Source organism: Mustela lutreola, chromosome 15, assembly GCF_030435805.1.
Source record: "Mustela lutreola isolate mMusLut2 chromosome 15, mMusLut2.pri, whole genome shotgun sequence".
NCBI lineage: Eukaryota > Metazoa > Chordata > Mammalia > Carnivora > Mustelidae > Mustela > Mustela lutreola.
The window spans coordinates 20272535-20298656 of NC_081304.1; the positions used below are offsets into that span (position 1 = coordinate 20272535).

Consider the following 26122-nt stretch of genomic DNA (forward strand, 5'->3'; position numbering starts at 1 on the left):
TTTATTTGACAGAGATCACAAGTAGGCAGAGAGGCAGGCAGAGAGAGAGAGAGAGAGGAGGAAGTAGGCTTCTTGCCGAGCAGAGAGCCCGATGCCCCAGCCCGATGCCCCAGCCAAAGGCAGAGGCTTCAACCCACTGAACCACCCAGGCGCCCCCTGGAGTACTTCTTCATAGGAGATGTTTTCTTTATCTACTGAGAGGTGACCCTTCAAGATTTGTGCTTTTGGGGTGGATCCTTGATAGGGTTGGAGTTCAATCCATACAGGAATAGAAGACTCTTAAGGATTACCAGCAGAGAAGAGGTGAAGAGTTGTTCTTTCAAAAGGATGATTGGGGGGCACCTGGGTGGCTCAGTGGGTTAAGCCGCTGCCTTCGGCTCAGGTCATGATCTCAGGGTCCTGGGATCGAGTCCCGCATGGGTCTCTCTGCTCAGCAGGGAGCCTGCTTCCCTCTCTCTCTCTCTCTCTCTCTCTCTGCCTGCCTCTCTGCCTACTTGTGATCTCTCTCTCTGTCAAATAAATACATAAAATCTTAAAAAAAAAAAAAAAAAAAGGATGATTGGGAGGAAAGGGACCAGAAAGTGACATCATCAGGGATCATTTGGTTCAGGTATGGGTAGCAAATTTAGCTGCCTGCCACACTCCTGACTACAACTGGATTGGGGGAAGGAGGGCTTCCATAAGTTTTTGTCCACAAGAATGTCGCAACGTTGTTGCAGCGTCAGTATGACCCGGGTGCTTGGCAGGGGCACAGGCATGGCGATTCTCTGCACACACTGGGCTGACCCTTTCACCTGATCTGGTCACGGCTCCATTGGTTCTCCCTCCTGGGGATAGGTAGCTGTTAGGGTCAAATAAGTGCTCAGAAGACCTACAGGACTGGGGTGAAAGCTCCAGAATCAGGAGCAGTAAATATATGTCCTGGTTTCCAGGACTGCCTGATTTCAAATATTCTGCTCCCCTAGTTCACTGGCACCTGTCAGACCGGGTGATCCAGTTTTTGGTTTGGAAAATAGCCTGTCTCACGGGCAGTGGAGAAAGGGGAGGTAACAGTTCATTCATTCCAGTGTGGAAGCTTGGGATGGGGGGATAAGGGGAAGGAGACCCGCAGAGATAGCCTCGCCCTGCGTTGCTAGTATCTGCTAGTATCTCCCGTTCAGTTCTCAGCTCTGCGAGAAGTGAGCGGGACGCAAAACGGTGTGATAAGCACCCACCAGCCCCACTCACTCCACTCCATTCCGGCCCTATCCCACATTGGGAGGTCTGATCTGATCTCTCAGTCTTGCCCCACCGGCTCAATGGAGAGGGCCCGTGAGCAAATGCAAAAGCAGTCTGCCACAGCTATGTGAAAAGCCGGGCTAAACAACTGGGTTCAGTGTGGTCGATTTTAGGTAGCTGGGATACGGACATTAGTTTCTCCCAAAGGGAGAGAAGGCGGAGTCTCCAGGTCCCCAAAACTGTGCTACAGCCGGATCCGCCAAACCCACCCCCCCATCGCTACCTTCCGAGCGGCGGTCGGCCCAGCCCCTAAGAGATCAGGCCACCGCCCCCTGCCCCGTACTTTCTCCTCGCAGCGTAGCCCGGCCCATCTCCCCACACCGAGGCCCCGCCCCCGTCCCCGCCCCAGTCCTGTGGACTCCGAAGAGGCGGTGCCCGCCAGCCGTCTGGACGGACGCTCCGGATGGACTACAAGTCCCAGCAGCCCTTGAGTCCCGCCCCTGGGGGCGGAGCTATACCGGGCAGCGAATTGGGAGGAGCTCTGGCGCTCAGGCTAGGGAACGCGTGTGACCAATCGCGGGACCTCTCGCGCCGTGAGCCGATGGGGGCGGGGAGAAGCCCGTAGGGGCCAGGACAAAAGCCGGATCCCGGGCGGCTGCGTGAGGCTGGAGCGCTCCGGGCTTTGGGCGCTGAGGCGGGGCCTGCGGAGGGAGCGCCGCGCACGGACTCTTGCAGAGAGGTTAGTAGCGGGCAGCTGCTTTCGCGGGAGGGACCCCACTTGCCCCAGGAGCTTCCTGCCTCCCTCCCCCAACCCGGAACCGCCTTCCCGGACGCCGGCTTGGTGCTCACGTGTCGTCGCTGCACCTGCTTAGAAGTTTTGGGGGTCTTCGCTTTAGGTTAGCCTTCGCTCGGAACCCCGGCCGGTGGCCGCGTGTGGACTACCCCACCCCCACACTCCCGCATTCCAGTTTCTGGGAGTTTGCACAGGGTGTGCCGTCGTACTGGCTTCTCTTCCCTCCGCCAAACTGCATTTGCACTATCCAGGCGCCCCTTACCCCGACCGGGGCCGGTCCTCGAGCCTCTTCGGGCTTTCGCGGGCTCCCTGTTGTCCCCATCCGGGTCTCCCCACCGGATGCGGGGGACGGGAAGTAGAAAGAGTGGTGGCCACTCGCCCCACTCCTACCCGGGCACAGGCCCTTCCTCTGTTTTTCGTGGAGAGTCGACTGAGTCTCGCGCCGAGAAAGTGGAGGGAGCGAGTGGGGCGCGCAGCCTTGGCGGGCCACGCGGGGCCGGGCTGCTCCAGGGTGCCCGAGGCCTGGCCGCGCCGCCAGGACCTGCCTGTGGGGCAGCGGCGCGGGAAGGACTCTCCTCGCCCTGGAGGTGCCGTCGCGCCTAGCGTCTAAGCGACAGATGGCCGGGGTGCCAGTCCCCCTCCCCACCTCCAGCGCTGACACGGAGCCGGCCGAGGCTGGATTCTGAAGGAGCCCGAGGATGCTGCCGCCGCCCTCCTGTAGAGCCTGGCAGAGGGCCAGACCCAGTGCCGTCTGCCCTCTCCAACCTTGGCAGATACGGTGCAATACCGAGGACTTCTGCCACTGGGTGGTCCCCTGGGGTCTGCATGGCTGGAGGACTTTGGAGAGCGGGGAGGAGCAGTGCATGGCAGTTTGGCCAGGCAGCCCACTTCTTCCACTCTTCAACTTTGCTCTTTCAGCCAGCGCAGGTCCTTGAATATCTGAAGTACTGGGTGAGGGAAAGCTGGTAGACCCCAGCTGCCCAGGGCTGGTGATTTTCATTTCTGAGCAACAGAATTTCTGTTCAACAGCGTGGGCCAGCGTGACAGGAAGAGCCCTTGGACATGGGGCAGCGGGTGTCTCTGTCTCCATTCTGACACTATGCTTGCTGTAGTGGGGGACCTTCACAGAGTTCTGCCTCTCCCCTTCACCCCAGGAATTGCTTGTCCTCTCAAAAACAAAACCCACACCAATACTATGGAAGCTAATCTAGAGAAGAGTGCCCTTTGTCTTTCCAGAGAGAGACCCTAAGTAGCATCCCCAGTGCTTCCTCTGCACTGGCTGTGTCCCAGCCATGCGTTCCCTGGGCACAGGCTCCTTTCATTCAGCCTTGCTGTGGGTTGCTGCCGTGGAGGAACCCAATCCTGGGTCACTTACCTGTCTGCAGAAAAGACCCCATTCAGCTCATAAAGTCCTTCCATCGGGGAGATAGAGTGAGAGAGAAAGAGAGTGTGTATTTGTGGTCAAGTTCCTTGACGTGATTACCCCCAAGTGATTTATACTTTTACTTGTTATTAGATGACCATTCCTGGGGCCCCAAAGCAGACCCCTGGGATCTTAGCTCTGTCCTAAATCCCCCTATCATCAGTTCGACAGCATATTTAGTTCCTGGGGAGGCAGCCTAAGACTTCGGTGGGGTCGATCTCCAGACCCAGATTGGTCTACACTTTTTTTTTTTTAACACTTAAGTCCCAGTGTCACTAGAGTAGATGCTCATAACAGGTGGTCTGTGGTCACAATCATAAGCACCTTAAAATGATATCCAGGGTCAGGTAGGGGCACATTTTTCTGGGCTTCAGGTGCTCAGGAGTCTGAGACCTCAAATGGGTTAAGAGCCACTGCCCTAGAGAGACTTCTGGGACCCCTCTGAACATTTCATTTGCAAGTTTTCTCCACCCCGGCTACTCCCTGGGTTTGTGAGCCTTACCCTCCATTGGTGACTATGCAGAGGCCAGATTCTTTCCCCACGGTTACTCTATGGTAAATCCTGTCTTGGCCTTGAAAGGGTCTGCCCCATCTAAGCCAAAGTGCTCTGGTGGCATATCTGTTGTTTTGGTAAGCTGGCAAATCTGTTCTATCCTGTATCGTCCCCGTGTTGTGTCTCCTTACCCCACCTCCCTATACGCGGTAGAAATGAACTCTTGGGTCTGAGATTTGATCTGGGGCTCAATAAATTGGAGATTTTTCAGCCTAGAACATCCCTTTTCTCAGCCTTATCCTTTGCCTGCTTTGGAAGGTGCCAGATTGGGGGGGTGGGGGTTGAGACATTGTTCTGGTAGTGTGTATCAAACTGCTTTCTGCTGGGGAGGCTTAGCTGAGGAGCTCCTTCGTCCTGGAGTTTGATGTGTCTGAACCACTGAGGGTGGTCAGCAGCTGCCCTGAGTCTCCTTTCCCTGTCTGATCTGCCCTGGGTTGCACTCTGTTTGGGAGGTGGGGGCAGGTGTACCCATCTGATTTCAGGACCAGTTTTTCTGGTCTGAAGTCAAGAAGGTTGGGAAATGGAGCTGGAGTGGGTGGGGGGTGGAGGACTATGGGACACTGGGGCCAGCTGAGGCATCGCCTTTGGAAACTCATGTTGAGTTGGAGCCGGAAGTCATCCCAGGGGAAGGCCAGAAAAGGGAACATTTCTTTTTTTTTTTTTTAAAGATTTTATTTATTTATTTGTCAGAGAGAGAGAGGGAGAGAGAGCGAGTACAGGCGGACAGAATGGTAGGCAGAGGGAGAAGCAGGCTCCCTGCTGAGCAAGGAGCCCGATGCGGGACTCGATCCCAGGACGCTGGGATCATGACCCGAGCCGAAGGCAGCTGCTTAACCAACTGAGCCACCCAGGCGTCCCAAGGGAACATTTCTTTTGAGCCCCTTCCCAGCTACCCCACTTTGGGCCAGACACCAGACTGAAAGCACCCATTGTGCTAAGCTAGAGACGAGCTGGGAGGCTGAGGGGGCCAGCCAAGCCAGGCTTAGAACCTGAAGCCCCAGCCTGGCCAGTTGGGAGAGAAGTGGAGTGTGTCCTCTGGAACTTTGGCCTTCCCCCGAGCTGGGGATGGAGACCAACCTTCCTGGGTGTATAAACGAGCCCAGTCTTTAACCCCACCCTCCTTCATTTGAACTTGACTTTTTTTCCCCAGCAATTTCAGCAGCTTCAGTTCTGGATCTTTGTGGGAGAGAGTGGAATGACTTTTTCTGATCTGGCCAAACTCTTAGCGTGAATGATGGTTTGCTTTCCCTCCTCTTGCCTCTGTTGCTCTTCCCAACTTGCTTCTCTCTCTCTCTACCCTAGAGAGAATGGATGTGTCAGGGCACAGTGGGAGTGGGGGAAGATAAAGAAATTGTCGTCACAGACCCTTCTGTGAGGTGAAGGGGGACCTGGCCTGGCCTTGGGAGAAAAACTCTCAGACTGAGGTGTGAGATTGTCTGGGGACCAGGAATAAGAGGTTTTGGGTCCAAGTCCTGCATCCCCCTGCTTATTAGTTTGACTTTTTGGGCAAGTTACCTTAATTCCTCTGAGCTTTTAGTCCTCATCTAAGAAATGGGTATATTTCAGTGTGCCTCACAGAAGTGTCTCCATGTGTATGACAGAGGATGACTTCTCCCCCAGTTCTGGCTCAGTTAGAAGTGACCAGTATAGGGCAGTCCCTAGGGAGGCCTGTGTTTTGCTTAGAGCTGGATGATTCAGTGGGGCGGGTGGGATGCACTGAAGGTCACTGTTCCCTTGCCCTGTGTCTGCTCTGAACTCAGGGACGGGAGTCTAGTGTCCTGGGAGAAATAAACTCAGAGATGACGCTTCCTCTTGGCTCCTCAGGGGCTTGATCCTGCTTGAGGTTAAGTAACTCACTGCCTGGCCCTCAGCCTGGTGAGGAGTATAAGTGTGTGAAGTGGGTGAGTCTGGGTGTGGGGGAGACAAAACCTGTAGGGGGAGTAAAGGCAGCATTGCACAATTCTGGCTGGGCGCCCCATAGGTCACAGAACCAAAGGGTGTGTTCCAGTGTCTGTGTGGGACCTCGGGTGGGACCAGTGCTCCGGTTTGGATCACATCACTGATATTCCTGTCTCCCCATCCAGCTGCCTTTTGTTCCAAGATAAATGTAAGCTGGTTTGCTGAGAAGAAGTAAGAGACCGGGTTGAGGCCAAGAGTCCCGGGGAAGAGGCCACCTTTGTCTTTCTCCATCATCTTCTCTCTCCCATCATTTCCTGATCCTCCTTTCTTGACCCTCAGAAGTGCTCATTGAGATCTCCCTTCCATCCCTCCTGCTGCGCCAGTCCTCATTCCCTCTCTTGAGGAGCACCGAGATCTGGTTTTATTGTTTGGGGGCCACAAGACATGGGTCTGTTTCCCCTGCCCCCTCCCACCAACTCCTGTTCCCCCACCAGGTAGAGCAGGTCCCTCTGCAGCCATGTCGGCCAAGGCGATTTCGGAGCAGACTGGCAAAGAACTCCTCTACAAGTACATCTGCACCACCTCGGCCATCCAGAACCGGTTCAAGTATGCCCGGGTCACCCCTGACACAGACTGGGCCCGGCTGCTGCAAGACCACCCTTGGCTCCTCAGCCAGGTGAGCCCGCCCTCGCCAGACCCTTCTTCCGTGCCCGGGGTCAAAGGAAGAGGAAGGATGGGTTTGGTGGAGACGGCGTAGCAGGTCACGTGATGGCAGACTGCCCACATCGTTGGGCAGCATGCAGTGGGCCGAGCGGGGTTTCATGTTCTGCCGTGGGCCCCACATGTCAAGGTGCCCTGGGAGAGCACGTGGGCTTGGAGCTAGAAAAACTGGAGTCCAGATCGAAGCTCTCTGTTGATAAACCATGTCACCTGGAGCAAGCCGTTTTACCTTTCTTGAGTGTCCGGTTCCCCGTCTGTCGGACTGGTGGAACACTCACCTGTGAGCTGTCCGGTTCAGCAGTAATGTCTGGAAAGCATTCAGTGTGCCAGCCGGCACTTGGTCGGTGCTCAGGGAAAGTAGTGTGTGCCCCATTCCCCCAGGTGGACACAGCAGGAATGTCACAGGTCTATGAGGAAGCGTGCCATGGGCTCTGTGTAGAGTGGCCAGCAGCCTTGGGCGGCCAGCGTGGAGTTGAGCCTCCTCTGTCCGGCTCCCTGCAGGGCCACTGTTGGGAAGGGGAGACTTCCCGGGCGTGGCCCAGGGAGCAGGACCAGGACCCATGGCGGCTTCCGGGGGTGCGCGTTCCGTCCCACTGCCTCAGGAGGTGATGCCTCCCCTGGCTCACAGTGTGTGAGCGGCGCTTAGGGTCTACTTGCTGGCCTTATCGGCAGGATCGAGGACCGGGATGGAACTGACCAGATCTCTAAGGTCCTTTGTCACCCCAGGGCTATCCCTCTGCCCCTCCTTTTGGAGCACAGGTGCTGGTCCATATTCTGAGGATTTCATGGTTCAGTGAAGCTAAGATAGCACATAGGGAGGTTAGGGAATCACTCATTCAGCTGGTACTCCGTGCCAGGCCCCATCCTAGGCACGGATGGCTCTAGATCCTTGGCTGTCAAAAGAAAGGTGTAGGCTGGGATAGGGGAGGGAAGCTTCTAGGAGTTGACCTGAAGAATGGGTAAGTGGATTGGAAGCCATACAGGCTGTTCTGTGCTTTGGGACCCCAAACTATAGCCTTTGGCTCTCCTTTTTCTTTCCTTGCTCTAAGTACAAACCCCTCTCGTTCCAGAGCTTGGTGGTCAAGCCAGACCAGCTGATCAAACGGCGTGGAAAGCTAGGCCTTGTGGGAGTCAACCTCACTCTGGAAGGCGTTAAGTCCTGGCTGAAACCACGGCTGGGGCAGGAGACCACCGTGAGTGCATGGGAACAGCCGGGGTGGAGGCAATGTGGGAACAGAAGCAGATGCGGTCCCCTCCAGATCAGGAGGGTGCGTGGATCACCCCACACCCAGCCACCCTGCAGCGTGGGGAAGGCGAGGGTCCCGCAGGGCTAACTTGAGCAGGAGGGCCAGGCCTGCTGATCGCTTCCAGCTCTGCCATCGGTGAATGGCAAGATGGGCTGCAGAGTCACCCCAACACAGTTTCTGGCCAGGTGGAAACGGTCTGTTTCTTAAAGGCAAACATGGAGATGGGTCTCTGAGGCCCTTTCTGGGAACTCCGTTCTTTTCAGTTTCCAGAAAGGGCACGGCAGCTCATGACGTGTATATCTAAGAGGGTGGGTAAGAAGAAGTTCCAGAAAGGAGAGGCAGACTCGTTTAGGCAGAGACATTATGGGGCCAGAGCCTCGGATGAGGCTGTGAATACTGAAGGGTAAATTCGGTTCTTGGCTTCTCCCAGCTTGGTGGTTAATGTCAGCTCTGGAGATGAATGCTAGAGGGAGAGATGGTTCGGGAAGATCTAGGAGAGGCTCGGGGATAAAATTGTGGTTCTCCTTCTTGCTATTACAAGGGTCTGGGAAACAGGAAAGGGGGAGGGGGCTGAGGCGTCCCCGAGACCGGGGAGGGTGTGCTGTCCTGTCTTGGGTGACTGTGACCAGGAGTGTGCTGTCCTCTCCCTTGGCTGTCCCAGAAGTAGGATGAGGATGGTGGTGGAGCCAGCTTTCTCTCTCTCTGGTCTTTCTGAAATCAGCTCTTTGTGGTAATTTCCCAGTTTCTGGCTCTTGGAGTAAAGAGGGCTTTTGAAAGTCACTCGTGGACCAGGGGGCGGAGGGATCTTGACTGGCCTTTGTGCTTGCAGGCCTGTGGGGAGAGAACCGCAGGGTTGGGGGCTGAGTGGTACCCCCATGGCAGTCCTCATGCTCCCTTCTCCTTGGCTGGCTGTTGGGAGGGGGATGTCAGCGCCTGCAGGAGCGGGTCATTACCTCTGACAGATCACTGTCTGGTCCCTGACTCAGCAGTGACGCATGCGGGCGGGCGGGGGCTTCGGGACACACTGGGATGAGGGCTGTCTAGCCTCAGTGGCCACCAGGAACACACTCAAACTGATTAGCTCTGCAGGCCTGTTGTCCTCAGCCAGAAAAGTGTGCGTGAAGTGTCCCCACACCCCACCACCGCCTCCCGCTCCCATCCCTGCTCATTCCTTGGGCCTGGACTTCCGTCCTTGGTCTGGGTTTCTCTGCTTGAGCTCTGGGATGGAGAGCCTTGATTGGTCTGGGCTCTTTAATTTGTGCGACTGATGGCAGGAGGGAGAGGACTCCTGATGTCTGTGCTTCAGGGCTGGGGCAGTGTTGTCAGCCTAGCTCATTTTGTCAGCCTCAGAGAGGAGGCAGAACAAGAAGGTGTGAGGTCAATACACTTCTAGGTGTGGCCACCACAGGGGCAGTGGGCGGAAGAGGGGGATCTCGTGGAGACTGCTGTAGCTTAGGGGTCTGGACACATTGCCCTGGTTTCTGGAAAAATCTCTCTCTGTCAGATGTTGTGGCCCTAGTACTTGGGTCCCGCCTCTGATGGGATGGCCGGGTGGAGGGAGCAGAGGGCAGCTGTCCTGCTCTGGGGAGCAAGGCCTGCTGTCCATCTAGACTTCAGCTTCCTCAATCCCCACAGGTGGGCAAGGCCAGAGGCTTCCTCAAGAATTTTCTGATCGAGCCCTTCGTTCCCCACAGTCAGGTATGTGTGAGGTAGCTCCAAGCTGGGTCCTCTCCCTCCTCCCTTTGTGTTTGTTGACCCTAAAATGCGAAAGGAAGAAATCAAGCTGCTGGAGAAAAGTCAAAGGGACCACAGTCTCTGAAGTTGTACCTAGGGTCTGAGGGTGCCATGGAGCAGGGAGGCCAGAGACGGAGCAGGGAGGAGTGGGGGTTGGTCACAGAGGGGGCTGCTCAGTGCTCGGATGAGAAGGACTTGAATTGAAGGCAGGCACCCTTCCCCAGGTCAGGTCCCTGTGCCTGAGGCTGGACTGTCAGCTAGCTAGGCAGTGGCCTCTTCTCTCCCCTTCCTCTGAGGGGAAGATGGTGCACAGGTATCCTGGGTGAGTGCTCTAGGGCTTTAGAAATGAGACCGCAGGGGCTGGACTCGCCAGTTCAGTGCTCCTCAACTGCGTGGTGCTGCCTTCCCCTTCAAGGCAGAGGAGTTCTACGTCTGCATCTATGCTACCCGAGAAGGGGACTACGTCCTGTTCCACCATGAAGGTGGGGTGGATGTGGGCGACGTGGATGCCAAAGCCCAGAAAATGCTCGTTGGCGTGGACAAGAAACTGAATCCTGAGGATGTCAAGAAACACCTGTTGGTCCATGCTCCTGGAGACAAGAAAGAGTTGAGTGAGAGGGAGGGCTGGCGGGGGGCGGCAGGGGGGCGGCAGCGGCTGACAGCTCTGGGCATGGAGCGGGGAAGGAGGCAAGGCCGGCTTCCCTGTGTGGGCGTCCACCCTGCCTCACCCCAGCATCTGGGTGGGAGGGTAGGCACAGTCCTTCCCTGTCCCGAGGAGGGTGTTGGGTGCTGACGGGAGGCTGGCTCAGACTGAAACACGTTGTCTGTGTCTGTCACCTCGCTGCCCCTGTCTGTCTGGCGCCGCCGCCTCCAGCTTCATGCCTGACAGCTCCTTTCCGCCTCAGTGGCTGAAGAGTGATGTCCAGAGAGCAGGGTTCACTGAGGAAAGAGAGAGGGTGGCAGGGCCAGTATGGGGAAGTGGAGCTGTCGGTGGCAGTGAGAGATTGTTGGGGGGCTGCTGAGCCCGCTCCCTGGCTCCCCGAGGACTGACCATCCCTCTCTCCTTCCTCCTTTAGGATTCTGGCCAGTTTTATTTCCGGCCTCTTCAATTTCTATGAGGATTTGTATTTCACCTACCTCGAGATCAACCCCCTTGGTAACTGGCTGTGTTGGGGGAGGGAGGGTACTGAGCAAGGGGCAGTTATAACAGGGTCCCGGTGCCTGTGGTAACCCTGGCCTTGACCTTGGGAACATCAGACTGGCCCCCCCACCCCGCTGCCCCCACTTATAGAGGGCACTATAGACTGGTGTATGTTTGCAGAGGGATATCTGGGCTCATGGAGTGCAGTCTCCTGTTTCTGAGCTCTCAGAAAACAGTGGTTATCCCTCTTCTAAACCAACCCCAGCTTTCTTCGATTTTAATTTCTTCTGTGTTGGGGAAGTCCTGATTTTGACCTGGCTCTCTCCTGTGGTTATTGCTGCCAGTGGCTTAAGCCGAGCTACCAGGATTTGGGCTGCCTCTGCACTGACTTGACACTCAGGCCCTTCTGTCCCCGCTGTGCCCCTGGAGCAGCTTCCAGGGGTGGGTCTGTCACTGAGCCCCAAGGCTGGGAAGACATTAGTCCCAGCCTCTGGGCTGTGAGGGAGGAAGGTGGTAAGAGCTGGCTATGGCCAGGGCTGCTCAGGGCAAAGTCTGGTTCCAGATTCCAGCTGGGGATGCAGCCCCTAGAAGGAACCAGATGGCTCTCTGCTAACTTCATTAACTAAATGGCCCTGGGGTAAACGGAGGGTGTGCATCCAGTTAGTCAGCAGTAAATGAATCCTGGCTGGGGGCCCAGTGCATCCCATGGCTCCTCACTCACCTAGACACTTAAGGTTTCCCATAGCCAACCCCAGGACACGGATATGTCCACCCCTGGGGGCAGGGTTTGTCTCCCAACAGCAGCCTGTACCTTAACACTTTTCGTTTTAAGGGCAAGGCTGTGGAAGGGTGAATGGTTAGGTTGAAGGCGTGGAATGCAGCATTTAAGAAAAAGTTGAAAAATTGCCACGGTGAGATCATCCAGTAGTGGCAGCCAGCGAGGAGACAAGAGCATGGCTGCGTGACGTCATGCCTCTCTTTGATGCGCAGGGAAGGCTGGTCCTTAACTTAGATCGCTGGGTGACAATCCAGAGTGCTCAGAATCGCGAGATTCCAGGTCGATGTTATACTTTTGAGAAAGAATGAATAGGACGTGCACCTGGAATCCGTGGTCCCCGTACAGAGAAAGAGTTTGAGACAGAATTTGATGATTTCGTAGAATGTCTGCTTCGGCAGAAAACGATGGAACGTCTAAGTGACGTCAGGAGGCAGCAGGATAAACTAATAAAGGAAGGAAAGTATGCGCCTCCACCTCCCCACGTGGGATCCCAGACCCGGGGCAGAGCTGCTGCTGACGGCTGGAGGCTGATTTTCTTGTTCTTTCTTCTCCCCAGGAAAGTTCAGTTACTAAAAACCTCTTTGTGAAAGTGTCTAAAAATAAAGGATTGCTCTATCCTGTTTAAAAAAAAAAAAAAAAAAAAATTGCCGGGTTAGTTAAGAGTCCAACTCCTGATTTCTGCTCAGGTCATGATCTCATAGGTCATGGGATTGGGGGGTGGGGCTCAGCACTCAGCAGGGAGTCGCTTCTTTCCTTCTCCTTCTCCTTCTGCCCCTCCCCCGACTTGCACACCTCCCCCCTAAATAAATACATACATACGTACATACATAAATCAATAGTTTTTAAAAATTGTCATGGCAACTAAAACAGACTTCCCTGTCACTTTACCTATAGGTCAGAGTGGAGGGGAGTGTTCTTAAATTATTTATTTTTCTTTTAATGGGGTACTGTGTGGAAGGGCCATCTGTTTTTTTTTGTGGAGCTGGGTAGTTGCTGGGTCGGGGTGGGACCTGGGAGTGGGTGGTTGGTGTCTGGAGAAGCCTGTGGAGGGGTTTGGAGATCGGTGGTTGCCTCCACCCAGGGCCTGCCTCTGATTGCCTCTGTTTTTCTCACAGTTGTGACCAAAGATGGCGTCTATGTCCTTGACTTGGCGGCTAAGATAGATGCCACAGCCGACTACATCTGTAAAGTGAAGTGGGGTGATCTAGAGTTCCCTCCTCCCTTCGGGCGGGAGGCTTACCCAGAGGTAAGGCTGCTGTGGGGAGGAGGTGGTGGGTGAGGGGGCCCTGGGAGAAGGTGACTGGTCTCAGGGGAACATCAGGGCACCACCACCACCACCACCCCTGCTGCCATGGGCTATATATTTGGCAGGAAAGGAAGGTTGAGAACCATTTAATTTTCTTAAAACCCCAAAGGAGGTGGGGGTGGGAGTCAGCCAAGCCTCTGAATCCTGGCCAGAAATCCTTTTAGACTTCTCTCTCAATCAACCTCCCTGGGCTCTTAACTTGATTTGTCGATAATTCCAAGTGGCTCTTGCTAATCCTGCCGGAGGAAGGTAGTTCTCTTGGCCACTTGCTGAGAATTTTAATTGCTCTTTCCCACCACCCCATCCTCTCAAGAGGTCCTCAGCAGGATCAGGCCTATGAGTCATAACCCGGGCCAGGGGAAGAGGTTGGGCGGGGAGAAGGGATGGGGCCTGTGATGAGCCAGGCAGGCAGACGTTGGGTGTGGGGGGCCGTGATAGCAGCAGGGTGACCTAGTGAGGCTTGGGACTTGGGCAGAGGGCCAGGGACTTGAGGTCAGAGACAAAGGAGTTGGGAAGTTTGTCCCCAGGTCGTGGCTATGGCCATACGTGATTTCGGTACTGGAGGACGTCCTCATGTTTCATCCCAGGCACTTAGGATCCTGCACAACTCCTCTCCCTGACTCTATCAAGGCTTCAGGACCTCTTTATGTATCTCCAGGGAAAGAGGCAGGGTCCTGGGACCCAGTGAAGGGGGTATCCCCAGGACCCACCTGTTGCTCTCTGGTCCCTAGGAGGCTTACATTGCAGACCTGGATGCCAAAAGTGGGGCGAGCCTGAAGCTGACCTTGCTGAACCCCAAGGGAAGGATCTGGACCATGGTGGCTGGAGGCGGTGCCTCAGTCGTGTACAGGTGACAGAGGGGCTGCTGCAGGGAGTGGCAGCCGGGTCTGCCCGGAGTCCACATGTGCGTAGTCTGGATCAAATTGCCTCCCCTCCGAGTAGGGGTTGGGAATCTTCATTTTCTCCCCATGGTGCAGAACAGAGGCTCTGGTGAAAGCCTGTCCTCTATGCTGTCTTCTGCAACTTTCTTGTTTGCTTCCAAATGAGGTCACTTTTATTAGTTTTAATCTTTGTAGTTAACAATACATGCTTCATGCAGAGGTGTAGTAAATACAGAGAAGAACCTGAAGGTAACCCTTGCCTGGCTGTTCCCCCACCCCTCCTTCCTTTCCAGCTGTTTTAATGCCCGTGTATGTCTTCATACTTTCACACTTTATAGGAATATTAGGCTCATATTCTATACTCTTTGTGATAATTGGTGGTTTTTGTTTAAAGCACAGTAGGGATCTGCTCATTCCCAGGCAGGAGGCTGCTGTGTTCCCTTCTGTGCCTGGCTCAGCCCTCCTCTGGCTGCAACCATTTCACTCCTCCACTGGGCAGCCCGGCAGGGACTCCTGGCAGGGATTCCTGGACTGCATGGTTTTTCTTTATGTCTGGAAGTGCTCCTTGTTCCCTTGACTTCCCAGTGCGGTGGGGAAGTGTCCGTCCTGAGCCCCACGATGGCCTGGGGCTAGCGGAGCTTACTGCCAGGGAGAGCCTGAGGCAGTGCAGTTCACTTTCAGGTGTGACTGTGGTGGACCATGGAGGGTCTGAGGCCCAAGGGGTCAGTCCTGTAGGCTGCCTCTAGGGCTCTGAGGGCACCTGCTGTCCTCCTCAGCACCAGGCTGCCACCCTCTGCCACTGGAGTCCGAGCCAGCCTTGACTTCTTGTATCTCCCCGGCAGTGATACCATCTGTGACTTAGGGGGTGTCAACGAACTGGCAAACTATGGGGAGTACTCGGGCGCCCCCAGCGAGCAGCAGACCTATGACTATGCCAAGACGATCCTCTCCCTCATGACCCGGGAGAAGCACCCAGATGGTGAGACACACATGCTCCTTCCCCAGGATGGCCCCTTGTGCTGTAGTGGGAACAGCTCTGGGCGAGGACACACTGGGGTGGTGGTCCTGGTCCTTTGCGGCCTGGGATTAGTCACCTAGCTTCTGGACCTCTGTTTCTCCAACTCTGCAATGGGCAGTGTGGCCTCTGTCGGATGGGGAGCTCCGGGGAGGCAAGGAAGTGATGTATACAGAGAGCCCTACGAGCAGGTGCAAGGGCGGACGTAGCCATGTGCTCTTACTGCCGTAAGCTCGGATCTTAGTGGCCTGCTTTTTTTTTTTACATTTGTTGTTGGGTGTTTTTGTTGTTTGTTTGTTTGTTTTAGTGGCCCACTTCTATGTTTACTATCTGGGCTGTGGGATTCCCAGCTTCCCTTTACCACCTGTCCAGTATTTGGGGATTAAGTCTACCAGCTCCCCTTCCCTTGAGCCAGAAGAGATTCCGACCGGGGTTATCCACAGACCAAACTGAGTTTCTGAGTGCCAGTCAGGAACAATATAGAGGTTTGGTGGGTTTTCATTAACCACCTGCTTGGTGAGGCAGGTGATGGGAAGCCTAGTTGGTTAAGACTGAATGGATGTTGGGGAGGCCAGACTGCTCCCCACCGCACCCAACCCCTGTACTGATACCTCTTAACGCTTGGGGGACCTTTGCTTAGAGAGGAGAGAATACCCGCAATTGGATTTCTGGTAAGACGTTCAAGTCTGCCTTTCTAATGACCCTTCTCCTCCAAACACAGGCAAGATCCTCATTATCGGAGGCAGCATCGCAAACTTCACCAATGTGGCTGCCACGTTCAAGGTAACCAGCCATGGAGGGCTGTGCAGTTTCTGGGGAATGTAGGTTTGGGGGAAGCCAGGAGGGGAGGTTTCTGTAAGCCAGGTTTGAGGCAGAAACTGGGTTCCATGATGTACCCATTTCAGTAGGGGCTCTTGTCCTGGGGTTCCTTGTTGGGGATGCTGAAGACACTGGGATAGATTCGGGTCTTCTCCAAAAGGTCAGAATGAGGAAAATGGTCCAATGATCTGGGGCCCTTGTTCTTTCAGCCAGGGCCTGTCAGCCCGGGTCCCTGTGCACAGATCAGGGGCATCGGCACAAAGTTCAGAGTGTGAGGCTGGTCAGGAAGGGCGACAGCACTAACGGGGCTCGAGAGTCTCATCCCCTTCTGAGCAGCCACCTCAGGAGGCCAAGTCTTGCTCCGTACCATCCAGTGCTCAGTGGGGCTCTTCAGAAGAGCTTGTCCTACCTGGTAGTCACGTGTAAGTTTTGAGAGTAATGAATAAACAAATGTCAGCCTTCAAAGTGATCCCTGAAGAAGCAGGGGACCAGGCCTCATCAGTCTTGCCTAAAACAGGGTCTCCTTAATTGTTCCTGATCAGCAGACAGATGGGAAGCAGGTGAACCTTCACAGCTTTGTGCTGACTTCCACACAACTGTGTAGTCCAGTGGAGGTCTTGGTAGGTAGGGTGCTCGGGTCTGGGGCTGGACCAGGTTTATAGCTTCAGGTGCAGTGCCATGGGTGACAGATGTCACATTCTGGACCCTGTAAACTTACCTCCTGTCTGGGGAGACAGAACTCCGTACACACCTGTTCTCCCAGATTGTTTCCAAGGTAGCTACTCATTACAAGTTCCCCAAAATTGCTGGAGGAAGTTTTAGTAGGAGTTGGATGTTTAAGTGGATCGTGGCCTGATAGCTCGGAGAACTCTTGCCTAGGACCCTGGCCTCGATTTCCCCCGAAACTGCAGTTAGTGACAAGGCTGACAGGAGCCAGCATCCCTGCGCATTGAGGGGTGTGACTCCCAGGTACCTCAGCAATAGCTCGTGTGCCCGCAAGTCCTGGGCCTTCTGGTTACTCGTGGGTGGTCTAGTCCACATGTGTGAAATTCTTGCCTGCCATGGCCTGCCTGCCTTCTTCGCCAGAAGCATCTCTCATGGCGTACACCCTGGCGTGTTTATCAGGGTTATAAATAATTGACTTAGGACTGCCTGATTTTTAGTCATATGTCTGTTGGCCCTTCATGCTTCCAGGGCATCGTGAGAGCAATTCGAGATTACCAGGTCCCCCTGAAGGAGCATGAGGTCACCATCTTTGTCCGAAGAGGTGGCCCCAACTATCAGGAGGGCTTGCGGGTGATGGGAGAAGTCGGTAAGACCGGGGGGACCTTTTCTCTGCCTCCTTGGGTTTCCTGGAAGCGGGTCGGTCCTCAGACACTTGCTCACGCAACCCCCTTTCTGGATGGGCAGCTTGCTTCAGCATCCACTCTCTCTGCTCCTGCGGTCAGAGCCCCGGCCCTAAATTTCGCAAAGCATTGCTGTTCAGCTGCGTGACAAATATTTGTGGAACACCTGCCCTGTGACAGCAGGCCCTTGTGCTGCTGAGAACAGGGACTGTCCTGTCAGGTAGCACAAGGTACTGGGAAAGCAAACAAAGCCGAAGGGAAGGATAGCGTGTGTGGGAGGGGACAGGGCCAGTTTTAATGGGGTGATCAGCAAATGCTTCACCGAGAAGGTGACATTTGAGCAGTGAGCTAGAGGAGAGGAGGGAGCAGCTCTGGTGGCTGTGGTGGGAAAGGCAAGTTCCAAGGGCCTGAAAGGAGTGTGCTGCTCTGTGGGACCAGCGGTCAGGGCTGAGGGAGCAAAGGCGGGGTGTTGGCAGGCAAGGCAGAGAGGCGGCAGGGGCTGTGTGGAGCTGGTCCAGGTGCCGGGAGCACTTGGCCATGTCCCTGGGCTGGCAGCCTGTGGAAGACTTTGTGGTTGGAAGGGTTGTTTGGCTGCCTGGGGGATAGCAGGTTCAGAGGCAGGAAGCGAAGGGGGAGAGGAGGCGAAGGGCAGGTAACTAGTAGGAGGGAGAGCATCGTCTCTCACTGAGACGAGGTGCAAGAGCGTGCTGGCATCTGCCTTGGTTTCTTTTCTTCATTCTGCATTTTTCGGTTCTCTGGCAGATTCATGAGACCTCACCTTTGGGGCTTTCCAGAAGCTGGGGGACCTCCTGTAGGTCTGGACTAAGATTGTGTCTCCCTAAGTTGACCTCACTGAGCCTGAGATACGTGAACTTGGTCACCAGCAGCTTTGGTCTTTAGTGTAGCCCCCTTTGCTCAGAGCAGTTATGTGTGGGCCAGGGGTTCACCCCTTGAGGTGTCAAGAGAGGGGACAGGATGCTCTTGCTCAGGATACGTGCTGTGCCCTTTGACCGGAAGGGCGAAAGCTTTTCATCCTCCCGTGTTCCCAAATCTGGTGGATGTGGCAAACGGGAGTCCACCTACGTCACTCAAAGGGGTGCCCGTCCTCATTTTCACCTACAGCTCAGTTCCTGCCACGGGGACAGCACAGTGAATGTTCATCACAGACCACTAAGCTCAGAGGACATTAAGCAAGTAAATGATTACTAGAAGATGCTGTCCAGTGGGCATGTGTGCATACAGTGAGGCGGCAGGGTGGGGGGGGGTCAGGGAAGGCCTTCCTTGAGAGGTGGCACTCAGGCTGAGCTGAGAGACGGGAGGGCTCTGAGCAGAGGAAGGAGGAGGAGGGCCAGGGCCCTGAGGAATTGAGCCCGGGAGATCGGGAGCAGGGGCCAGGCCACGCACACGTCGAGGTCAAGGGTTTGGAGAGCCAGTGACCAGAGGCCAGCAGAACCATGCAGACCTTCCTAATTACACTCACAGCTGCTCCAGGGTATCTGGAAAGCTTCTTTCTTGTTCTTAACAGCAGGTGGTCTTTACAAAGAGGTGTTTGGTAGTGAAAATAGGGCATTTGGTCTGCCCTGGATAACTGGTCTTGTGCAGGGGCCTCTACAGAGTCATACGGACTTGGGTGTTTACTTAGAAACTTGAATGACAGACTCTTTTCTTTCCCTCACAGGGAAGACCACTGGGATCCCCATCCATGTCTTTGGCACAGAGACTCACATGACAGCCATCGTGGGCATGGCTCTGGGCCATCGGCCCATCCCCAACCAGCCACCCACCGCGGCCCACACTGCAAACTTCCTCCTCAATGCCAGCGGGAGCACTTCGGTAGGTGCCCCCTGCCCTCTACCTTAAAGCATGCCTCCCTTCCATCCAGAACACGGTGTCCCTGCATGGTCCCTAGCCATCTTGGGGCACCGGGGAAAGACAGATTGGTTTCTTTTTTTTTTTTTTTTTTTTTAAGATTTTTATTTATTTGATAGATAGAGATCACAAGTAGACAGAGAGGCAGGCAGAGAGAGAGAGGAGGAAGCAGGCTCCCTGCTGAGCAGAGAGCCCAATGCGGGGCTCGATCCCAGGACCCTGGGACCATGACCTGAGCCGAAGGCAGAGGCTTTAACCCACTGAGCCACCCAGGCGCCCCGACAGATTGGTTTCTCTATATCTGCCAGTTTTTTCCTGCCCAAGCAAGGTAGTATGATGGAAAGACCAGGGGGTTTTATTACTTTAGGTTTTTAAGTAAGCTCTACACCCAGCATGGGGCTTGAACTCACAACCCAAGATCAAGAGTCGCACATTCCACTGACTGAGCCAGCGAGGTGCCCCTGGACTAGGGGGCTTAAAATCAGACCAGAGTTCAAATCATGTTGAGAGCAGGACCTTGGCGGGTGTCATACCTCTCAGAGCCTCAGTTTGCTCATCTGTGACATGGGACAATACTAATTCCCAACTCAAGAGGGCTGTTAGGATGATAGTTTTGGAAGCACTTTGTAGAGAATAGTTCTGTACATGGTTCGTGTGACCCCATTTCTTTGGGCCTTAAGGACCCAAAGCTTAAGGACCAATAGCTCTTTTTCCCAGTTGCTATCCGTGATTCTTACTCTGTCTCCTTATCCCTCCCCAGACTCCAGCCCCCAGCAGGACGGCATCTTTCTCTGAGTCCAGGGCCGATGAGGTGGCACCCGCAAAGAAGGCCAAGCCTGCCATGCCACAAGGTAACTTGTGGGCCCTCCCCGCTGCCCCCACCCCAGTCCACCTGCCCTGTCCAGGCCCTACAGGGGCACTGGAACAAGGTTGGGGCTTTGCTGTAAGAGTGGGCATGGCAGATGCGCCTAAATGGACATGAGGACATGAAGACTCAGGCCTTCCTAAGCCTTCCCAGAAATACCCAGAGGTGGCGAGGCCCTCCAGACTCTGCTTCTCAGTGGAGAGCAGGAGCCCAGAGCTGGGACGGCAGGGCAAGCGCCCATGTGGTAGTTCCTGCGCATCCCACCTTCTGGGGTACTTCTGAAGCCCCCCCGCCCTTTCTTTGAGCCCACCACAAGAGCCCATGTTGATAACCAGCCCATCTGCTTGTTGCCTCCCCTGTCAGGGAGGTCAGGGAGGTCAGGTCTGCATCCTCTGGTTTGTCAGACGTGACCCCTGCCAGCTGGCCCTTGCAGCCCGGGTGAGATAATAGGTGTTGATCCGCACAGGGCTGGTGCGGCCTCTTCCTGGTGCAGACAGCGTGCGCTTGAGGCATTTTGTGAACTAGCTCCACCGGCTCCGGGCATTTGAGATTGTAAGCTGTTTCTCAGCCACCAACTTTGTCTCCAGCACAGGGACAGACCCCAGTGACCTACTCATCTTACTGTGCTTCAGGGGGACAAACACAGGGCTTGGCTTTATGAGGGTGGGATCTGGCCCGCCGCCCCTCCACCAGGCTGGGGGGCCTCTGGTGTTCAGCAACCCCTCCAGGCCTTCTTGCCTCTCCTGCCCCCTCTCTGGCCCTTTGGTTTTGCCCTTTCTTGCTTCTGCTCTGCCGATCAGTGTTCTTTTCTCTTCTGTTGGCTTCACTCCTGTCTGTTGTGAAACAGATGAGAGACAGGGAGGGCATCAGCCCTGTGAGGCTTGTCTTTGGGACCCTTCCCTCTTCCCACCCTCTCCCTCCAAAGTCTCCAGCCACCAGCAGGTGACTCAGCTGCCTTGGTCATTTTCTTTGACAGATTCAGTCCCAAGTCCAAGATCCCTGCAAGGTAGGATGCCTCCACCCCGCCCCAGTCCTGTGTGTGGCTTTGTTAGTGGGTTTTAGTATTTACTATGTGCTTTGTTTCCCGCCCCCCACACCCAAGTCCTAGTCTTTGCTCTCTCTCGCTTTCCCACCCCTGCTTAGTCGCTCCCACCCCTACTCAGCACCCTCCTGGCCAGCTGTCTCTGGCTCCGCACTCCGGGACAGGACAGGGTAGGGAGCTCGGGAGCAAGAACCAGGCCCACAGCCTTGGAGAGTGGAGTGGTGCCTGCTGAGGAGGGAGGAGCGTCGTGGGAAGGAGGGAGCCATGGAAGCTGAAGGGGGAGTGGCAGCCTCAGCCCTCTGGGATTCCCATCTGGGTCTCAGGGTCTCTACTTTTTTTACTTTTCCCACCTAGCCTCAGCACTGCGTCCTCATCCCTGAGCTCTCCGTGTCAGCAGCGGGTTGACTTCTCTGGGTTTGGGGTGGAAGACAGGCTAGACAAGTCAAGGAGAGAGGTAGAGGTCCGGATGGATGTGCCAGAAATCTCTAGAGGGGATCTGGGCGTTGGTGTAGGAGGTCACTGCTTACACGAGGGACATTGGCTGTGCTCACTCATATTCACGCAAACACATGCCCCCCACCCCACCCCAAAAGCATCAGGGCTTCCACTTAACTTTTTGACATTCACAGCTGTGGGAGGATTTTCCCTGGCGGAAGAGAAGCTTCTGATGGTGACCTTTGATCCCTTGCTAAGGGGAGGGGAAGGGGCACCTAGGCTAGGCTAGGATATCCCCCTAGAAAGGCCAGGAATGCAGCACTCTCACTATCTGCCTTTGATCCCTGTTTCCTGTCTCTGGAAAGATCGTTTGTTACCTGAAAGACCAGAGCTGAGGCTGAGCCCTGTGCCAGAAGAACAGGTGCCTACCCCGTTCTGAGAGCTCTTCCACCCACAGGCTGGGGTTCTCTTACTGTCAGTCCCTGACCCAGCAGAGGAGCCTGGTAGGGGACGTTAGCCCTGCTGCTGGTGTGCCGAGGAGGACGGCCTTCAGCTCTGCCATCTATGTGCTCAGGAAGGACCACTCTTGAGTTCTGCCCTTTTCGTGCTGGAGGTGTGCGCGGGCTTGTGGAGACTGCAGAAACTTTGTCCCGTTTCTGTACTCTCTGGGGTAGACAGATGCAGGTTTGTGTCCTTGCTCAATTCTGACTTGGGGAGGCTCCCCCGAGGGTGAGGAGAGGCCAGGCCCTTCTGGCTTGTGTCCCGTCCTCCTCTCTGGTACAGTTAAGCTGCATCGTAATTTACTATATAATCTGGCCTTGATGCTAGGTGACAGGACCTCCGTCATCCGGCATCTCTGAGCTTCATGTTTCGGGGCCTGGGAAGCGAGGGTACTGGATTAGGTGGCTATCTTTGTTCTGTGATCTCATGTCTCCTGAGAACCCAGATGGGTCTGGTGACGGCAAGTCCCAGGTATTTGCAAGAGCAGGAGCCGTCCGGTATGAGAAGCTTACAGCTGAGAGGGAAGAAGCAAGCCTGCGTAGGGATGAGAACCCTGCATGCCTTGGGAGAGTGAGCTCAAATTTATTCAATCAGACCTTGAACCTGATTAGCCAAGCCTGCACTAGTGCACTAGGTTAATTAATACCAGATGGCCCCTGAGCTCAGGGCCTTGTTCTCCCTGAAGGAGCTGAGAACCTCCCCTGGGGCTACTTCCCTCCAGCGACTTGCAGGGAATGGGAGGGACAGGTCACCTGTCTGCAGGGTGGTGAAGAGGCCTTTCCCTTCAGGCTGCGCAAGCACTTCCGACAGCTCTTCTCCCCTTCTTTTACCTCTCACTCTTCTGCCTGCTGGAGAACTGCCCAAGAGCCTTGTTTTGAGCAGGAGAGGGCCACCTGCTAGAGGGAGGAAGGCAGGAGGGTGGGGACAGCACAGAAAATGATGAGAGGGTGCCACGAAGCCAGTGTGCTCAGGCCAGAACCTCAGGTAGAAATCAGGCTGCAGCCAGCCTTTTCTGTGGACCTACACTGACCTAGAATCCTGAGGATTCTGATCCTGACCTGAGCTGGATTACATCCAGTTTTAGAATTGATGATTGTCGGGTTGTTTCAAGTCGTGTGGCCACCAGAATCGGGAGTGCTTGATGTTTTTTGTTGATCAAGCCTAATTGATCATCTGTATGTAAGCAAAATGCTGATCACGCGCCTTTCCTATGAGGCGGAACAAGTCCTGTAGGGATTTTCCACCCGTGGTGGGTCTTTTCTCTGCACGGGAGTGCTTTCTGTGCTCATTGCCAGCTACTTACCAGCTAGGCAGGTCCTCTTAGCTTTCTTGCTCTCTCTGCCACTTCTTGACCAAGAAACCAGGGCACTTTTCCCCCAGTTCTCAGAGTCCCAGCCTCTTGACATCCCTTTGCCATGGTGATGAGCTCCCTTCTCTAGACCTGGCGTGGAGGGGCGTGGCAGCCCCTGCCGGTCTCCCGGGAGTGTGTGTTCTGGGACTCGCTGTGTCTTTGCCCACCAGGAAAGAGTGCCACCCTCTTCAGCCGCCACACCAAGGCCATCGTGTGGGGCATGCAGACCCGGGCTGTACAGGGCATGCTGGACTTTGACTACGTCTGCTCCCGGGATGAACCTTCAGTGGCCGCCATGGTGTACCCTTTCACGTGAGTCCCACCACAGCCAGAAACTGGAGATGGCTGCCAAGGGGGGTTTTCTCAGCTCCTCTCCCTCACTAAGATAGACCCTGGGGGAGCCAGCAAGATTATCCCCGTTGCTGGGGATCCATATTCCTGGGGGATCTGCTTCCCACACATGGGACCCCATCTTCCATCTTCTAGATGAAGCTCCTCCCCTCAGCTTCCCTCTCCCCAGCCCTGACAGTTAGGGGGTATCCTGACCCTCTTCTTTTCTCACAGTGGGGACCACAAGCAGAAGTTTTACTGGGGTCACAAGGAGATCCTCATCCCTGTCTTCAAGAACATGGCTGATGCTATGAAGAAGCACCCAGAAGTAGATGTGCTGATCAACTTTGCCTCTCTCCGCTCAGCCTATGATAGTACCATAGAGACCATGAATTATGCGCAGGTAGGTCAGTGGGCGCTGGGGTGGGCAAGCAGGGGAAGTTCCTGAGTGGTGTCTGCTGGCACTGCCCCCTGGGACAAAGGGGTTGGCACTCAGGACTGGCCAGTGGTGTGGGAGAAGGTCATCAGATACACTCGATCTTTAGAAGGTAGGATGGTAACTGAGGGCAGGCAGGCTGGCCAGGGCAGCTTACCTAGGCTCACAGAGTCCATTCAGTATCCTCTTCCCCCACCAGGTCCTCTCTGTGCTGCTAAGACCGGCTTTCACAACAGAATCAAAAGCAATTATTTTTTTTTTTTAAGATTTTATTTATTTATTAGACAGAGAGATCACAAGTAGGCAGAGAGGCAGGCAGAGAGAGAGGAGGAAGCAGGCTCCCTGCTGAGCAGAGGGCTCGACGCTGGGCTGGATCCCAGGACCCCGAGATCACGACCCGAGCCAAAGGCCGAGGCCTAACCCACCGAGCGAGCCACCCAGGTGCTCCCAAAAGCAATTTTTTTTAAAAGATTTGATTTATTATTTATTTGACAGACAGAGATCCCAAGTAGGCAGAGAGAGAGGAGGAAGCAGGCTCCCTGCTGAGCAAAGAGCCTGATGTGGGGCTCGATCCCAGGACCCTGGGATCGTGACCTGAGCTGAAGGCAGAGGCTTTAACCCACTGAGCCACCCAGGTGCCCCGCAAAAGCAATTTCTTATTATAAAATTATTACATGTCTATTACAGAGGAAACTTAAATACTATCAAGTAAAAAGAAGAAAAATTGAATACCTCAGTCAGTTCCAGTTTCCCAGAGACACAGTTGCTAACATTTTAATATATCCTTCTGCGTTCCTTTTTCTGGTTTTGAACATGTGGGATAACACTGTACGTGACTGGTAGTCCGTTTTCTTCAGTTACTCATTCTACATCCATAAATATTCATTGGCAACATCAGTTTCACCTTTCCAGGTCTTGTGGTGAGCATCTTAAATGGGCATTTGCATATATCCTTAATTATTTCCCCAGAATAAATGTCTGGAGGTCACACTGCTGCATCAGAACTTGCAGATTTGAAAGCCTTTGATCCGTCCTGCCCTGGTGCCCTCCAGAAAAGTTAAAGGACATAAACTCCCATCATTGTTTCAAGAATGCCTGCTTCTCTGTACCCTGGCCAACACTGAATGTTTTCATTTTAAAAACATTTATTTGGGGCGTCTGGGTGGCTCAGTCAGTTAAGAATCTGACCCTTGATTTTGGTTCAGGTCATGATCTCAGGGTTGTGAAATCGAGCCCTGCATCAGGCTCTGTGTTGTTCATAGAGCCTGCTTAAGATTCTCTCTGTCGCTCTCCCTGTGCCCTTCTACCCTTGCTCACCCTCATGCTCTCTCTCTAAGAAAAACAAGCATGTAATTGACAAGTGATAGGCATTCTATTTAATTTGCATATCTTTTTTTAAGATTTTGTTTATTTGAGACAGAGGGCATTAGAATGCAAATGTAGGAGGGGAAGAGGCCAGGGGGAAGCAGGTTCCTTGCTGAGCAAGGAGCCCATTGTGGAGCTCAGTCCTGGGATCACAACCTGAGCCAAAGGCAGATGCTTAAACAGCTGAGCCAGCCAGATGCCCCTAATCTGCATATCTTTGATTATTAATTAAGATGAGCTTTAAAAAACATTTATTGACTATTTATACCTTGGGTTTTTTTTTTTTTTTTTTTTATTAAGACTTTATTTATTTGAGGGGTCGCCTGGGTGGCTCAGTGGGTTAATGTCTCTGCCTTCGGCTCAGGTCATGATCCCGGGGTCCTGGGATCGAGTCCCTCATTGGGCTCTCCACTCCATGGGGATCCTGCTTCCCTCTCTCTCTGCCAGCCTCTCTGCCTACTTGGGATCTGTCAAATAGATAAATAAAATCTTAAAAAAAAAAAAAAGAAGACTTTGGAGGAGAAAGCAGACTCCCCACTGAGCAGGGAGCAAGATGTGGGACTCAGTCTGGGGACTCCAGGATGATGACTTGAGCTGAAGGCAGTTGGTAACCAACTGAGCCACCCAGGCGCCCTGACCATTTATATTTTGTAACTTGCTCTCTCTCCCCCTTTTTTTTTCCGGAAGTGTTTGTTACTGAATTGTATGAGTCTTTATAGATTAATATACTGATTTTTCTGTTCAAAATTATTGTTCGATCCCTGGCTGGCTTAGCGCAGTATAAGACTGGAGAATGTAAACTTGTTTTGCCGTCTCCGTGAAGCAAAAACCAAAGCATACCTGCTGAACATGAGCTGCCTTTTATTCTAGAGCAAAGCTTAGTAAACTATAGCTTAAGGGTCAAACCTATTCCACTGCTTTTATAAATAAAGTTTTATTGGAACACAGCCATGCTGTGTTCATTTATGTATTGTCCACGGCTGCCTTCATGCTACAAAGGCAAAGGTTAATAGTTACAGCAAGAGATCACATGACCAGAAAAGCCAGAAAAAGTT

The 26122-nt window shown here is 54.2% G+C and overlaps 1 protein-coding gene and 1 pseudogene across 2 annotated transcripts in view; both read left to right on the forward strand.

The window, feature by feature from the left end:
- Positions 1 to 1807: 1807 nt before the first annotated feature.
- Positions 1808 to 26122, forward strand: part of ACLY (ATP citrate lyase) — a 43081-nt gene continuing 18766 nt past the window's right edge. The window contains exons 1-16 of one of the 2 annotated variants that reach the window (XM_059147882.1): positions 1808 to 1957; positions 6381 to 6562; positions 7677 to 7799; positions 9489 to 9551; positions 10003 to 10193; positions 10664 to 10743; positions 12622 to 12752; positions 13544 to 13662; positions 14536 to 14672; positions 15430 to 15491; positions 16722 to 16839; positions 18552 to 18706; positions 19503 to 19593; positions 20584 to 20613; positions 23107 to 23248; positions 23501 to 23669. In XM_059147882.1, the coding sequence (XP_059003865.1) occupies positions 6404 to 6562; positions 7677 to 7799; positions 9489 to 9551; positions 10003 to 10193; positions 10664 to 10743; positions 12622 to 12752; positions 13544 to 13662; positions 14536 to 14672; positions 15430 to 15491; positions 16722 to 16839; positions 18552 to 18706; positions 19503 to 19593; positions 20584 to 20613; positions 23107 to 23248; positions 23501 to 23669 (1770 nt within the window). In that variant the 5' untranslated portion in view covers positions 1808 to 1957; positions 6381 to 6403. The remainder of the gene's footprint in view (positions 1958 to 6380; positions 6563 to 7676; positions 7800 to 9488; positions 9552 to 10002; positions 10194 to 10663; positions 10744 to 12621; positions 12753 to 13543; positions 13663 to 14535; positions 14673 to 15429; positions 15492 to 16721; positions 16840 to 18551; positions 18707 to 19502; positions 19594 to 20583; positions 20614 to 23106; positions 23249 to 23500; positions 23670 to 26122) is intronic. The other variant, XM_059147883.1, reaches the window with a different exon arrangement.
- On the forward strand, positions 10759 to 12612 carry LOC131815844 (NADH dehydrogenase [ubiquinone] iron-sulfur protein 5-like; annotated as a pseudogene).